Here is a 16,151-nt window from a genome sequence, read left to right as displayed (position 1 = left end):
TGCCAGGATTCGGTTTTGGATTCGAAGTTGGCCCCCCTGTCACTCGTACACGACGCGGAATTCGACAACATGCAACCGGACTTTTTGTCTTCTTTTGATGTCATGAATCAGCTCCCAGTATGTATGAAATGCATAACAAACTTCGTTTTTATATATACAATAAAAGAAGATATTAACAAACAAGTATGTTTCTATATTCTTTGAACATTATCTATGACTTGAATCTATTTTTTAATGGTATTGAATATTTATCTTCATTACATGGAGTTATATTTTAGTGCCTACTTTACTGCCTATTATTTAATTTTTTGTGCCTATTTGCCTGCCTATTTTCCAGGTTTTTAGTGCCTAAACATCCGGTCTCTAATAATTACACACAATAATTAAATTGTATAAAAATAAATATGAAAAACTTTCCTACTGTAAAGACGGATTAACCGTATGCGGAAAATAGAACGAAAATGGCTAAATAATATATAACGCATATTAGATGTTGAAATTATATATATATATATATATATATATATATATATATATATATATATATATATATATATATATATATATATATGTATAAAATGAAAGTGACTATGTTTGTGACTTCATACCCCTTCAACCACCCGACAAATCGCAATCAAAATTTTCGACATAGATGAGGTTCGGATGATTCTTATCATTTCAGTTGGACGGTGCAACTTAGTAGAGAGGAGGGAGAGATACATAAAAATGGTCTATATTAGTGATGAATCCATAGTTTACGGGGTCGCTGAGTTGAACAGTGACACATTCGATACCGTTTAAATCCAAATTCAACCCTTTATATCCCAAATGAAACGTATTTTCCCCGTGTAAAGAATAAGAATTTTACTAGGTTTTTTTTTTTTTGTGATGAATTTTCATAAATGAACATAATAGCTATTTACTACGTGATAGGGCGTGACTTACGCTATGAGGAAAATCATATTTTACAGTGCATTTGTAATGAAATGCAGGACTTCTTAACTGAATATTGCAGATATTTTCCACTTGATATATATATATATATATATATATATATATATATATATATATATATATATATATATATATATATATATATGTGTGTGTGTGTGTGTAACCTACACCATTACGAAATATGGGCTTTACATTATATTTTTGAAGGAACCGGAACGTACTAAGTAGGTAAGATACCAGTATACAATCTGAAATAGATGTTAAAATTTCGATGTTAGGCAAAGCATTTATACATTTAAATTCGGTTAATGGGCATAATTAAAGTTAATTAATTCCTGAAGTAGTATGAGACGCATCCAGAATGTAACTCTCCCGAGTGTCCTTTAGCTAGAAGATCGTATGTTGCACGAAGCGACTGCATGCACATGAGAGAGTACGGTCCTAGCATGGAGCGTGTGCCAGCGGAACATCTCTAGTGCTCTCAGTAGCGTCGTGGCAGTGGTTGAAGGTGGACATTCGTATTCCAGCTCCCGCCTGTACCAGCAAGGCACCATTTCCTTGCTCATGAAGTTAGGCCCATAGTTCTGACAGAGCTGACTATAGATTTCAACCGGCGCTATGCCCTGTCATTCAAAAACTTTATCACTGTTCGCACTTCATACGCAGCGGGAGCTGGAATAGGAACGTCCATCTCCAACTACTGCTACGACGCTACTGAGAGCACTAGGGAAATTTTGTTGGCACACACACCAAGCAAAGACCTTACTTTCTCACGTGGACGCAGTAGTTTTGAGCAACATACGACTTCCTAGTTATGGAATGCGTGGGAAAGTTACTTCTTGGATGCGCTTCCACCAATGTAATCCCACTGGTATGCTCTGCAATTAATATTATATTTCTATAAAAATCCTGGAAGGACTTGAATAATACTGGTTCTTGAATTTTTCTTAACATTTTCATTCTTTTTTCCCCCTGATTTGTTTTGGAAAAGAATGGTAGGGTCTTGTATCACTCAGGTCAGAAAAACATGTATTGCACTGATACCTAATGAAAGATACTGTAAGAGCCAAGGGTAAAGCGACATAAGGGACCAGTGGTATAACTAACTAATTAACTCTATGGAATATGGAACCCAGAGGTTTAGTGCCGCGTTCATGATAGCTCTCCATTGACTTCTAACCTTAGCCAACTGGATCCAGTTTCTACTTTGTATTCTTATTTCTAGGAGATCTATCTTAATATTGTCCTCCCATCTGCGCCTACGTCTCCCTAATAGTCGTTTTCCGATTAGTCTTTCAGTTAAGACTTTTAAGGCGTTTTACTTTTTTCCCATTCTGGCTACATGACCTGTCTACCTGAGCCTTCTAAAGTTAATGCCCCTAAGAATGTTTGGTAAACGGTATAAATTAGTAGTTCCTCGTTATGAAGTTTCTGACATTCCCCATTCCCGTTCCTCTTGGGTCCTAATATTCGTCTCAGGATCTTGGTCTCAAATATTTTTAGTCTACGTGCTTTCCCCAGAGTAAGCGATCATAATTTCCAACCATACAGGTCAACAGGCATGATTATCGTTTTATATATGTTATGCTTCAAATTCCTCGACAGAATAACACGAATTTCCTGCTTTCAGTTGACATTTAATTTATTTGTGAATATCGTTTTGGTCTGCTAATGGATATGTTTGGACCAGTGAGATATGCGATCGTATAAGAAATACGAAAGAAAATTCCTCTGGTATCGCTCTAAAAGCCTCTGGATTATGCTGTTAACGAACTTCATTAAAAGAAGTCGTATGTTGTAAAATCTTATGAATAAGATAACACTGATATACAAATTTTGTTCAAGGTCGTGCTTATGTTGGTTTCTCGTCGGTTTCTTAATGCTTTGCACCCGCTGAACACGAGTATGGCAGTTATTTTCCCGTAGTGTCAAAATTTGTGATGATATAAGCATATCAGATTTTATTGAAACAGTAACATATTATACAATTGTATCTTATAGGAACATTGAACTACAAACATAACACATACATTTTGGACATCAACTTTCTGGATAACACAAATCTACATAACAATACATAAATACCAAAATATATGAATATTACATTTCTTATTAAAAATGTACAAAAGTGCTTGAGATTGGAAGAAAGTGTTCATCAAGTACTGGAATTCCGTAATCAAAAGTGAAGGTTAGTGGTTCTTTTTCTTTTATGGAAAATGTTCTTTTCGTCACGGACTAACCCATCATTAAACAGTCCCATCTTCCTTGGTTCTGCTTTCCATTACCTGCATGTCCTTATGGAAACGTTCCCCGTGCTCTTCGCTAACATCTTCTAAATTCTCCCTAAAGAAATCCAAGTGTGAATGAAGCATATGTAATTTTAAAGACATTCTACATCCCAATGCTCGATATTGATCAATGAGTATCTCAACTTGGTGATCAAACGTTTCGCTTCGGTTATGCACAAGAAATCCCGTTACCAACTTATGAAAGGCCTAACAAGCGTTTCTTTCCAACTCCGTCATTTTTTGTTTAAGTATAGCGCTATTAAGCATGACACGAATCTGAGGCCCTGTGAAAATGCCAGCCAAAACTTTTGCCTCTGATAAACCTGAAAATATTTATTTCATACATTGTAGGGTAGGTGAATTGCGATCCAGAGCTTTCACAAATTATTCCGCCAATCCCAGCTTAATATGTAATGTTGGCATGAGAATCTTCTTCCTGGGCACTAATTCTTGATTTATCACATTATGTGTTCCTGGAATATGCTCCGTTCTTTCAGGCCACACGGTTTGATCATAATGCTGCTTAGTTGAGCGACTGTTCCACAGACATAGAAAGCAGGAATATTTAGTATAACCACTTTGCAACCCAAGAAAAAAACAATAATTTTGAAATCCCCACACACGTCCCATTGATGTTCCTCATATTTAATTTTCCCCACATCAGCTTCACACCTGAATAACTTTCCTTCATGTAGGTGGAATACGCAACAGGGATTGAAGGATACTGGTTTCCTTTGTGCAAAATAACAGCCTTCAGACTAGTACTCGAACTGTCCATGAACAGTCGCCATTCCTTTGGTTCATATTGAAGCCAATTGCTCTAAAAAGACCACCGATATCTGTGGGTTTCAAATAGATTGAAAATGTGAGTTTCTTTCTCTTCACTTGATTACTCAGGTACCGACTGTACATTCAGAACAAAAAACTAACTCAAGTTTTTAATATATAAATAAGTTTTGATCAAAATACAAGATTTAAGAGCAAGAATTGTGCTGTTTAATATAATGAATAAAGTATTAAATAATTTTGAGATTTTTAAAGTAATTTCGTCAGTGACGGAGACAGAATTCATTTGCTTATCAAAGTCTTTTAATGGAAATGAAACAAGAACTATCTTAACACAAGAATCACTCTAATAATTCTTTTGGGAATCTCCGAAGAAGCATTAACAAATCTTCCGTTATGATAGCCAGATGTGGTGCGAAGTAAGGACTAGTAACTAGCTTCCTTTGCCAGCCAAAAAGCACTATCTGTTTGCAATAATGTTGACAGACTTCGGGGAAAATGGATGAAATTCAGCTTCATTGTACAGGAGACTACGTAGATTATATATTCCAAAAGCAGGTGGTCTTAAAATGGATGTAACGTAATCAAAAAAGCACCAAACATTAACATTAATGTCAATGGAAAATCAAAAATGAAATCAAAAATCAAAATCAATGAAAACAATCCTCCAGTTATCTCAAAAACCACAGGAAGATGGTTGAAGTTTGGCTCAAATATAGAAGAGACTGTGGAAATTCTATATTCCCGAAGCAAATTGTCCTAAAATAGATGGAACATACTCAAATAATCAGAAAACGTGGACTTTAAAGTCAATGGAAAATCAGTTTTAAAACTGACGTCGTCCACATAGGGTCTATCTCGGAAACTCTAATAAGGAAATGGCTAATTGAAAGTTCATTGCAAAGACATAATGAAGAGCTTTAAAGCGATGTATAGCACGTAAAGTAAATTTGTTTAGAACATTGTCAAAAGTCAAATTGTGTTGAGTAAAGTCACTTATCTTACTCTGAGGGAAGGACATAGACTGAAAGTATTTGAGAACAAAATCCTGAGACGAATATTCGGACCCAAGAGGAACGGGAATGGGGAATGGCTGAAACTTCATGACGAGGAACTATATAAATTAAACTGTTTACCCAACATTGTTAGGGTCGTCAAGTCTAGGAGGCTTAGGTGGGTAGGTCATGTAGCTAGAATGGAAGAAAGCAGAAACGCTTTCAAAATCTTGAGTGGAAGACCCATCGGAAAACGACCATTAGGAAGACCTAGGCGCAGATAGGAGGACAATACTAAGATGGATCTCGCAGAGATTGGAATACAAAGTAGAAACTGAATGCAATTAGCTAAGAATAGAAGTCAGTGGAGAGCTTTTGTGAACGCGGCATTGAACCTCCGGGTTCCATAGGCCATAGAGTTTAGTTAAAGTCAATTATAATAAAAATGAAGTATATGAATCTTCTTCGAATTACCTAGGGCACCCCACGCGGAGGTTACGTGCTTGAAATATCTCACATCTTGATCTGGAATTTCCAGACTCGATTTAGCACCCAATGTGACTTTTGACCTGATTACATGACAGTCTGGTCCTTATGCAAACCGGACAGGCCCTTTTGTTCTGTGAACAAAGAGTCCAATTCTGTCGTGCATCAAGCATGTTCAGCTCTTCCCGCTGTCCTAGTGGCTATAGCGTGCATCTTTCGTGTACGTGGTCCCGGGTTCGATTCCCTATGGGAGAGCATTTTTAAAAAATGTACACATTACAGTGGTTCGAATTTCACCTTAAACTGTAGGTCCACATCTCATATAGCCTCGATACTGAAATAGGACGCTAAACTTGTAAAAGTAGACAAATCAAACGTGTTCACTAAAGAAAAACAAGTGAGTCTTGTTTTATAGTGCGAAACTAAGACTTCCAAACTATGCAAATTCAATACTCAAGCTTCAAGTAGTGAATGAAACTGGTTGCAATAAAGTAATAAAGTAGTACTCGCCCCACTTGAGGACAATTTTTCCGCCCCCTGCCAAAATTTTGCACCCCGGGCGCCCGGCGCCCATTTTTGGGGTTACGTGGTATAACGTCATAGGGTCACGTGATGTTAGACCACGCCTTTTTGGGTTACATGGTGTTAGGCCACGCCTTTATGGGGTAGTTTTGACGAGGGGGTTGATTTTATTCCCTTTAACGGCATAAAATTTTGGCAGCGACGGCGGGCGCCATGCTCCAGAGAGCAGAAAAATTGACCTCAAGTGGGGCGAGTACTACTAATAAGATGAAATATACCAGTATGATCTGTTCCTCGGACGCCGAATCCATATCAAAAAGCCATTGCTCGCTATCCCTTATTGGTTTTGTTCTGTGGCGACAAAGGTTGAAACCAAAAATCGTTTATTACAACGGCTTCTGATTTGAACAAAAGTTAAGCGAAGAGATGGAACTTATTCCTGATACAATTAATCCTTTATTAAAAACCGCATTTCGATATATCTTATGATTTTTGCTCCATACTAATCAGTATTGAAACCGAAAGTAATTGTAAATTCTAACCACTTCTTGTTTTGGTAGAGTGTTGTCGATAGTCATGTTATTGCCTTGAAACGCTGAACTGTTTGTAGAAAACTCACTTCTCGCTATTTCTTATAATTTTCCTTCTATGCCGATAAACGTTGAAACCGGAAGTGGGTAATTTTAACCACTTTCGGTTTGGATAGAGCTTCAACGAAGACTGTGGAATATATTCTTAGGACGTTAAATCGATTTGCGAAAAAACCGTTTCTTGACATATTTTACCATTTTTGCTCTATAGAAGTCGGTATTGAAACAGAAAGTAGTGCAACTTTGAATCACTTTCGGTTTTGATACAATGTTGTTTGATAGTTATAATATTTTGTCTTGAGACGCTGAATTGTTGCAAAATTCCAGATCTCCCTGTTTGTTACCGTTTCCTTTCCATGGTGATAAACGTTGAAACTGGAAATGACTAATTTGAACCACTTCTGTTTTGAATTGAGGGTTAATAGAAGCAGGTGATACTTATTCTTCGGACACTGAATCGATTGAAAAAAATGCATATTGGTAGCATTTACTATTTTTGCTATACGGAAATCGGTATTGAAGCCGGAAGTAATAGTTAATTTAAACCACTACCAGCTTTCGTAGAATGTTGTGGATAAACATGATACTTGGCTTGAGACGTTGAATTGCTCGCAAAAGAACCGCTTCTCGCTATTTGCTACCATTATCGTCCTATGGCGTTAAACTTTGAAGCTGGCATTAAAACCGGAAGTAATATTAAATTCAATCACTTCCGGTTAAGGTAAAGTGTTGTAGATAGTCATGATATGTTGTCCTGAAATGCTGATTCGTTTGCAAAAAAAACAACTTGTTTTTGTGCTTTTTGCTATGTGTTACCATTTTCGTTCTATGGCGATAAACTATGACACCGGAAATGGTTAATTTGAACCACTTTCAGTTTGAATAGGGAACTAACGGAGCTGATGGAATCTATCCTTGGGACGCTTAATCGATTAAAAAAAACATTTCTCGGTATCTCTTATCATTTTTGCTTTGATACGTGTCGACAGACGAACAAATGAAGAAAGCCATTTTATAAGAATTCCGACACATATACCAGTAGCGTAGCCAGGATGTGTGTTTGGAGGGGGCCAAGTGCTGTTATAGGTACATATAGAAAAATTACAAATAAAAAAATATATAAACACAAAAAATATTTAAAAAATTACAAATATCAAAGTACCAAAGTACATTGTCGGAACTCTTTGGGGGGGCCCGGCCCCCCTGATCCCCCTTCCCTACGCCACTGATATATACATTCATAGTTTGGAAGTCTAAAAACTGGAAAGGTTTCCCTTTCTATACTCAATGTTTGCAGAATTAACGTCTGCATTAGATTTGGCCTTCTGTTTTGACTTTACCTTTCTTTCTCTTTCGTTTGCTTTCTTGACAGTTCATCCGAAGAATAGGAAGCCCCGTAGATAACTCGTACTAATGTCTTCACGTCTCGGAATAGAGAGACTACAACTTTTAATGGGAAGTTAAACCGAGTTTTGCGTGTCCAAGTGGCTTGTGTGTGCGACACGAAGGCATTTTCCGTGTTCCTAAGAACTCCTTTCCCGGACGACCCCCTCCTCAAAAAAAGCCACATTTCCCGTAAATATCCACGTTCCTTCCGAGTAGCACTCCCACTCTGCCTTTTCCAAATCTGTTTTATTCCTTTTTCCTTGTCGCACTCAACCATAACATAATAGAAATTATTGGATTTCCAATACGTTGTCTGCGTAAAACATTTAAGTTCGTTCGATGTTTTACACTTAACACATTTTTTCTTTTAGTACATAGATTTCAGATGTTTCACCAGTATTACATATACAGTAGATTAGTGTTGGATTCATGCTTAGCGTCCATCTCAGCAATGATGCTATATGAGACGTGAATCTAGAGCTTAATCCTATCCAATTCACATGAGCTCTCACTGAGAATCGGACCTGGGTCTTCCACGCCACCTAACTTAAAAAATATATAACAGGGTAATTGTATTTAATTGCCATAAATTCTAAAATGTTATTTGTAATACTACAATTCGTTAAAATTTTGTACTGTTAATATTACCAGATCAATTATGGGATATTTACATGAAAATCATGTTACTGTGATTTTTTATTTTTTATTTTGAAATTGCCGATAATTTTATGCCACCACTGAAATCTGAATTATTATTTTTTAAATTTAGTTTCTAGATATATAAAACGATTCGTAAATCGAAACAATCCAGTTTTTAAATTACAATTCGATACTTGTAAAAGATTAAGTAAAAGAGAGATAATATATATGTACATATTATCACTGCATACTATTCAGTATAGATTAATTATAAAAGAAAAACTTCTTCTAATGATTTTCCAGGAGGTAATGTACCTAAAATGGAAGCCACATTTCCTCGCTGAACTGCTATGCTGATACGTTGTATCAGAAAAGTAGAAGCCCGCTTGTCACTCAGGGTAATTTCTTGATATATCCTTAGCGTTCCAAGAGTACATTCCATTTCCCACTTATCTGTCTATAGAATTCAGCTGATAGGTATATATCCAGGGCCGGATTTAGGGGGGGGGGCAAAGGTTCACGTGCACTCCCCTTCGTTGTAAATATACACTACCTAAAGTGAAAAGCTAGGAGTGAAGATAGCAACACTTTCCGTAAATTTCTTTTGTCATATTTCCGTTTGGGCGTAAAACAAAGGGAGGCAAAATCGGTAGTTTAAGTCAATTTTCTAAAAGTTGAAAGAAAAGGGTTCACTGGGAACAGACACTTAGCATTTCCAGGGCATTTCTTCATTCACAGCACAGATGGCTAAAGGCATTTAAAAAATTCCAATTCAATTCAAATGTACTGGTAATTATTGGTGCACCCCCCTCAGAAAATCCTGGATCCGGCCGTGTATATATCTGTCACTTGTGATTAGAGAATTGGCCCCTATAGATCGGTAGTCTACTTCAGTATGAAACAAAGTTTACTTGTTTACAAAATAAGACATTTGTATAGAAGTTCTGTAAAGTCATGCCATTGAAAGTTCTGTTCATTAAAGAAAGAAAAAGATAAAAACACTTCTTCATGTGAACTGAGAAACCAAGATACGGCAGGTAATTAACAGACAGATATTAACAAGCCTTATTCATATGTGACCAGTCATACTTCGTATCAGAGCGGCGTCTGTAGTTGACGAACGGATATTTTATGTTCAAAACACCTTTCAATTATTTTATCAACTAGTCTTACAGGGACCATTCCGATTTGGTGAATTCAATTGCTGAAAATGATTGCTAGCACTGGATTTAGCACCGAAATAAACAGACCAAAAGAGGGCGTTTAGTGGTATACCGTATACGGGGTGGAAGATAAGTGAGGGCAAAGTGCGAAGATAGAACATAGAAAAAATCTAGAAATGCCATATTAATTTGAAACCAGTAGAGGGATTGAGGTCAAATATTGGATATGAGGAATGCATGTAGAGCTCCACTGAATAGGCGTAATGTGAATCATGGGGGCATCTGAAAAGCCGCCATATTGGAACTAGAGCAAGAAGAATATACGGGGAAGAGGTCATATGACATGGCTCTTGACGCACACCGTGTATGGAAATCAATAGGGTCCAATACGGTTTGACGCCTCTGTTTAATTGCAACTGTTTATGGATCCTAAGAATGATTGTGTAGTTGATACAAAAATAAAGACAACAGTGTGCACATTTGAAAAATGATAAAGATGGACAATCGGGCTTTTTATCAAATACCTAGTTTTGTAGAAAGCATATGTAATCATAACTTGGAAAGTTGGTGCTGTAAACTGGAAGTGGATGAGTAATTTCAAGCTAAATGAAGTTGTACGTTGACATATGTTGAACTCCTATGACAGAAAAACGATGTCTGTTATGTATTTTACGAAATTAGTATATGGATGGAAAAAGAACACACCCAACGGTTATGAGTGACGTGCAACCATCAGGGATAAGAAGTCGGGTAAGTCCTACATTGTTCCGGTTTCTACAATCTTTATTAGTTCTTTATGAATCAATGAGAAGGAACAGTTTTATCTTCTCTATAGAAGGCCAGAAAACGTCAGTCATGAACTCTTTCAGGTTGTCCTTGGTTATATTTGCACTTTTACCAGCATATGAATGAATATTGGATGTATTGGGACGGTTATTGGTTGGAAAGTGGCCTCAATTCACGTTTGTGGTTGTTCCTCATTCCCGTCACCTTTGCGACAATATTGCCACATTGCCATGGCGTGGAACACCTTCTGTCGCAGAGGTGCGACAAGAGCCCTTTCCCTATATTCTTCTTGCGCTAAATCCAACATGGCGGCTTTTCAGATGTCCCCCATGATTCACATTACGCCTATTCAGTGGAGCTCCTCATGTGTTCCTTATATGCAACATTTGACCTCAATCCCTCTACTCGTTTCAAGATTAATATGGTATTTCCAGACATTTTCTACGTTCTATTTTCGCACTTTGCCCTCACTTATCTTCCACCCTGTATACGGTCTGCCACTTAACACCCTCTTTTTCTCTGTTTCTTTTGGTGCTGAATCCAATGCTAGCAATCATTTTCGGCATTTGAATTCACCAAATCGAAATGTTCCCTTGTTAGTAGTACATGATTTTTAATTATTTCTGAGTGAGAAATACCGAAAAGGGTCGATAAATTACAAACCTCAGTCCCACGTTCTCTAGTTGTCTAGGAAGTTGTACATTGAATATTTTATAGATATTTGTTAATATTGAACTGAGCACTGTCGATTCTATTTGCTTTAATCCTCAATGTATTTTTTGCGCTTTTATGTCGATTGTGAGCCGATCCTATAAAATTTTCCGTCAACTTGCGTATCGCAATGCTGCCGACAGTACAATCTGCCATCCTCTGCTCTTCGATGTCTCATTCCGGTCGACTCGCTTCCATTCTTCAAGTAGTTCTTCGTTTCTGCAACAACTGGTAAGAATGTTTTTATTGTACTCGTAACGTTCGCGCTCTTTTTCTACCGGTTGTTAAGGGAGTCCAATAAGTTTCTTCGACGTCTGTTCGCACGTTAACAGGAATAAATAATGCTTGATAGGACCGGGATAGCAGATCTTTTGGACTAAGTGATTGTGATATAAACATTTCAAGAAGGAAAGTGGTGAGGAAGTTATCATAAATTGGTTCGAAAATGAATCAAGTAGTGTCAGGGAGAATACAGATGAAGAAAAGGAGTCAGAAGAAGTCACATAAAATGGTAATAGTGGTGATGCACTACAGCAATTATGTTTTGGAAGCAGGGGTGAATCCACGGAGGGGGTCTACCGGATCCGAACCCCACAAAACTTCCCAATCAACATACATTTGTGCACTTTCTTAATGAAACCAAGGGCGCCCATGTTGTGGTTTCCAAGGGGGGGGGCAAGTATAAGCAATGTTTCAAATATAGTTTCAAATTTTGCTGTAACTAATGTAAAAATTCCATTGGGTTTTCGATATTCACAAGTACAATTTCTTCTAGGGGGGAGCCGCACCTTGCCTCTCCCCTGATGGGCGCCCTTGAATAAAACCATACTTATTTAATATGGAAATGATTGATGTACCATGAACACTTATTTTTACACTTCATCTATACTCTTTCTCTTATAAAACAATCTAGTTCTATATGTTTCTTTCTCAAAATACAGGTGAAAGTATTTTACAATTACTTCTCAAATATAGAATAATGCCCGTTCAATACTACATAGACGTAGTTACTTGTAGTATTGGACTTCCCCCCCCCCCAACAAAAATTTTTGAGTGACGCGCCTGTTTGAAAGCGATATTAGCGCGTGATCCTGATATCTTCAAATCTTCTCCTAGTATTTCAAATCCAAAGCCAAGTTTATAGTTAGGTCTAAAGAAACGCCCAAAAACGAATTAAAACAAAATTTTATTTTATAGTCAAAATGCGTCCCCCACCCCGAAAAAAATAGTTGATGACTATTTTTGTGACGTAAAAATGGAGTACAAAGTGTTAATTTCTAATCTTAGAACGAGAAAAAAATAACTGTTATAGTTCATACAATACTGATGCAATGATATGTGCTATGTGTAAATGAATTTTGAGTTCCACTACACTGAGTTTTGTTTTTTGTTTTTTCTCTTTTTTTCCCACAATTTTAGTTGCTTGGGGAGCCATCGTAGGTCCCTTAACGTGCGGGTTTGAGACTTCAGGTCAAACCATTGTGAGTACTTAGTTCATGTCTTGTGCAAGTCATACTTTCTCTAAAGCTAACACTCATCACTCAATTTGCACTTTCTTCTTCATGGCAACTGCGCTTTCTTGCTTTCTTTCTTTGTTTTGTGTTTTATTCGTTTTAGTTGTATCGTGTTATCACTCGTTTTAAATGTGTCTATACAGCCTTGTCTGAAACAGGCTGAAAATATATATATTGACGAAGATTTTTGATTGATGTTACACGTTGTACTCAAGACTCTGCGCGTAAGAAATAGTGCATGGTATATTGCGTGATTGTCATCCTTCCGGTTTTAACAAGAAAATATGTTTTGTGCGTTACGGTGTAGGATTTATCCCCCATGCAACACATGTGAACAATGTATAAAAATTGTGTTCGTGATGAGATGTTGATTTCCTTTCAGAAACCGTTTCTTGGTATCTCGAATAGCCGGAAACAATACTAAAACTGGAGTTTATAGTAAATACCTAGCATTTTCAGTATTAGTATAAATAAGATGATGAAACCTATTCTGGGATACTGTGTCCATGTGAAGAAACCACTTGTCGGTATCTCTGACCATTTTTCTCTGTGATACCTGTCAGATTAGGATTAGAAATGAGATTTCTGGGCGTTCGGCATCTATGGCCATGTTAGGCCGTCACTAGGATTAGAATTAGGAATTAGATTTCTGGGCTTTCGGCATCTATGGTCATGTTAGGCCGTCACTAGGATTAGGATTAGGAATTAGATTTCTGAGCTTTCGGCATCTATGGTCATGTTAGGCCGTCACTAGGATTAGGATTAGGAATTAGATTTCTGGGCTTTCGGCATCTATGGTCATGTTAGGCCGTCACTAGGATTAGGATTAGGAATTAGATTTCTAGGCTTTCGGCATCTATGGTCATGTTAGGCCGTCACTAGGATTAGGATTAGGAATTAGATTTCTGGGCTTTCGACATCTATGGCCATGTTAGGCCGTCACTAGAATTAGGATTAGGAATTAGAATTCTAGGCTTTCGGCATCCATGGCCATGTTAGGCCGTCTCTAGGATTAGGATTAGAAATTAGATTTCTGGGCTTTCGGCATCTATGGCCATGTTAGGCCGTCGTTAGGATTAGGATTAAGAATTAGATTTCTGGGCTTTCGGTATCTATGGCCATGTTAGGCCGTTACACGTTGGGCCTCGGCGATCACCTACCGGCGGATTGGAGAAGATGAAAGGAATGGGGAAGAAAGGAAGCGGCCTGGAACCTTTATATTAAGTACCATCCCGGCATTTGCCTGATGGGGATGAGGAAAACCCAGGAAAATCCTCATTCAGGATGGCTAGCCTGTAAAAGCTGTTACACCTTTTTAACCGAGTGTCTCCACCGATGTGATACCTGTCGACGAACGGGCGGGCGGATATAACTGTTCTATAAAACTTCCTATTCATAGTGTAAAAGGAAATCTAAAAGAAACCAACGAGCCTGACAAGAACTACGTACGTAAACCCATAATCAAGTGATGGCATTGCAAAGCCACGAACTGGAAGCCAATAACCCATATATACCTAGATAATGTATCTGATTTTTCCTTTAAAAAAGACGCTACATCATACGAGTTCCACCTAATTCATCCGATTTGGATAAACCTTGGCACTTGGTACGCCATTGATCATTATACAGGGTGGCTCAAAATGAATATCGAGGTTTTACGGCTTTGTAATATTCAATACATTTAACGTGCTATTATAAATAAATATATCATATGAAAGAGCAACTCAAACAGTTTTTGCTACAAGTGTTCAATGTAAGCACCATTCGTCACATGACACACATCGAGTCGATAAGCGAGAAAGGCGAATAAACTTTCCACCGGAATATGGCATACATCACATTTGATTTTGGGCAGTCTCGTTGTAACTGTAACTCGTGAGGATTAGTGACCTTCAGGTGCAAACATTATGAGTGTTCATATCGCCACTTAAATGAAATATCGATTCACCTCTGAAGACGACGCATCTTTTTTCATCATCATGTAGCAACATTTCATTTGCAAAGTTGGCACGTAAACCGTAGTCTGTAACCTTTAGAGCTTGTAGCAACTACAAACGATAAAGACGTAGTTGCAAGGGCCTCCTTACAATTCGTGACACAGACGTGACTGGAATTACTGATTTACTACTAGCTTTTTGAATTGATTTCTTGGGGCTACGCGTGAAAGGACTTTCCCACTCGTTCAACACGTTCTTCAGTCACTCCTGGTCGTCCCGTACTCTTCCCTTTGAACAGACAGCCGGTGTTTTCAAACTGATGCTACCATCTACGGATGTTATTATCATTTGGTAGATTGCAATTAAACTTAATACGGAAAACATGTTGCGCTGTAATTACAGATTTAGTTTTTGCAAAATGTAAAGCACAAAAAAGCTTTCTGCTCACTAGTCCCCATCTTTGCTACTAGCGCTTTCTAACGGCAGACAAAGGTAGCACTGTGTGCGCATGCGTGTGTTCAAAACTGTTTGAGTTTCTCTCTCATTTGATATATTATTTTTAATTGTAAGTTAACTGTAATTAATACCCGAAAGCCTTAGAACCGCGATATTCATTTTGAAACACCCTGTATAAGGTTGTGCAATATTACATTGTTCAGGCTTTCGGTTCGTGAGTTAAAAGCAGTCAAATTTTAAGTCAGATGCTCACCGATAGAGTTCAAATTTCATTTGATGATAGACTTTGATCAGTTACATAACCATGTGATATAATATATAGGCATTCAACTCCTCCGTCATACACAATCAAAGTTCTAAATAAATATGTTGGCCTTAGTAAAAAAACAATATCTACATATAACGTTTGGATATCAATTAAAGTACAGTCTTCAACAGAAACCAGTTGAGAATGCTCCAAGAGCATTGTCAGGATCAACTTAAAAAGATTTTTTTTTCGAAATTTATATGAAACTGTGTATTAAATTTATTTGATTAACTAAAGACGCAATAATTATTGAATCAATAACTGTTATTATTATTATTATAGAATCAATATTTGTATTGATCAACACCATATGACTTACGGTTCACGAGATATTTCTCCTGAAATCTCCCGAAATTGGAATTTTTTCGCCAATAGTTCGGGAATGGTAAGAGTGACGAGGAAAATTCCATTACTTCTTTGAGATAGTTTTTGACGCTCTATCGAATGGAGAGATCATTTTTTTTTAAAAAAAATGGAAATAACAGACATACACACAGACAGACAGACAGTATTCAGTAACGACCTTTTTAAGTTCGTTGAAAATCAAAATCAAATGAAGAATGATTTCTTACGATTATGTGTACTTCATTGTACGTAATACTCTGAGATAACTGAATTGGAATAATACAAG

The 16,151-nt window shown here is 37.3% G+C and overlaps 1 protein-coding gene across 3 annotated transcripts in view; it reads left to right on the top strand.

The window, feature by feature from the left end:
* The window catches only part of LOC145662247 (glutamate receptor 1-like), a 1,126,308-nt gene that overhangs the window by 1,084,086 nt on the left and 26,071 nt on the right, over positions 1-16,151 (top strand). The window contains exon 19 of one of the 3 annotated variants that reach the window (XM_081727626.1): positions 12,726-12,787. The exons of the other annotated variants lie outside the window; for them this stretch is intronic. Within the exon in view, the coding sequence (XP_081583752.1) occupies positions 12,726-12,746 (21 nt within the window). The 3' untranslated portion in view covers positions 12,747-12,787. The remainder of the gene's footprint in view (positions 1-12,725; positions 12,788-16,151) is intronic. 3 annotated transcript variants of the gene reach the window in all.

Source organism: Thermobia domestica, chromosome 10 (assembly GCF_964235325.1).
Source record: "Thermobia domestica chromosome 10, izTheDome1.hap1.1, whole genome shotgun sequence".
Taxonomy (NCBI): domain Eukaryota; kingdom Metazoa; phylum Arthropoda; class Insecta; order Zygentoma; family Lepismatidae; genus Thermobia; species Thermobia domestica.
Note: the sequence above shows the minus strand (reverse complement) of the source record. Positions and strands in the feature narration are given on the sequence as shown.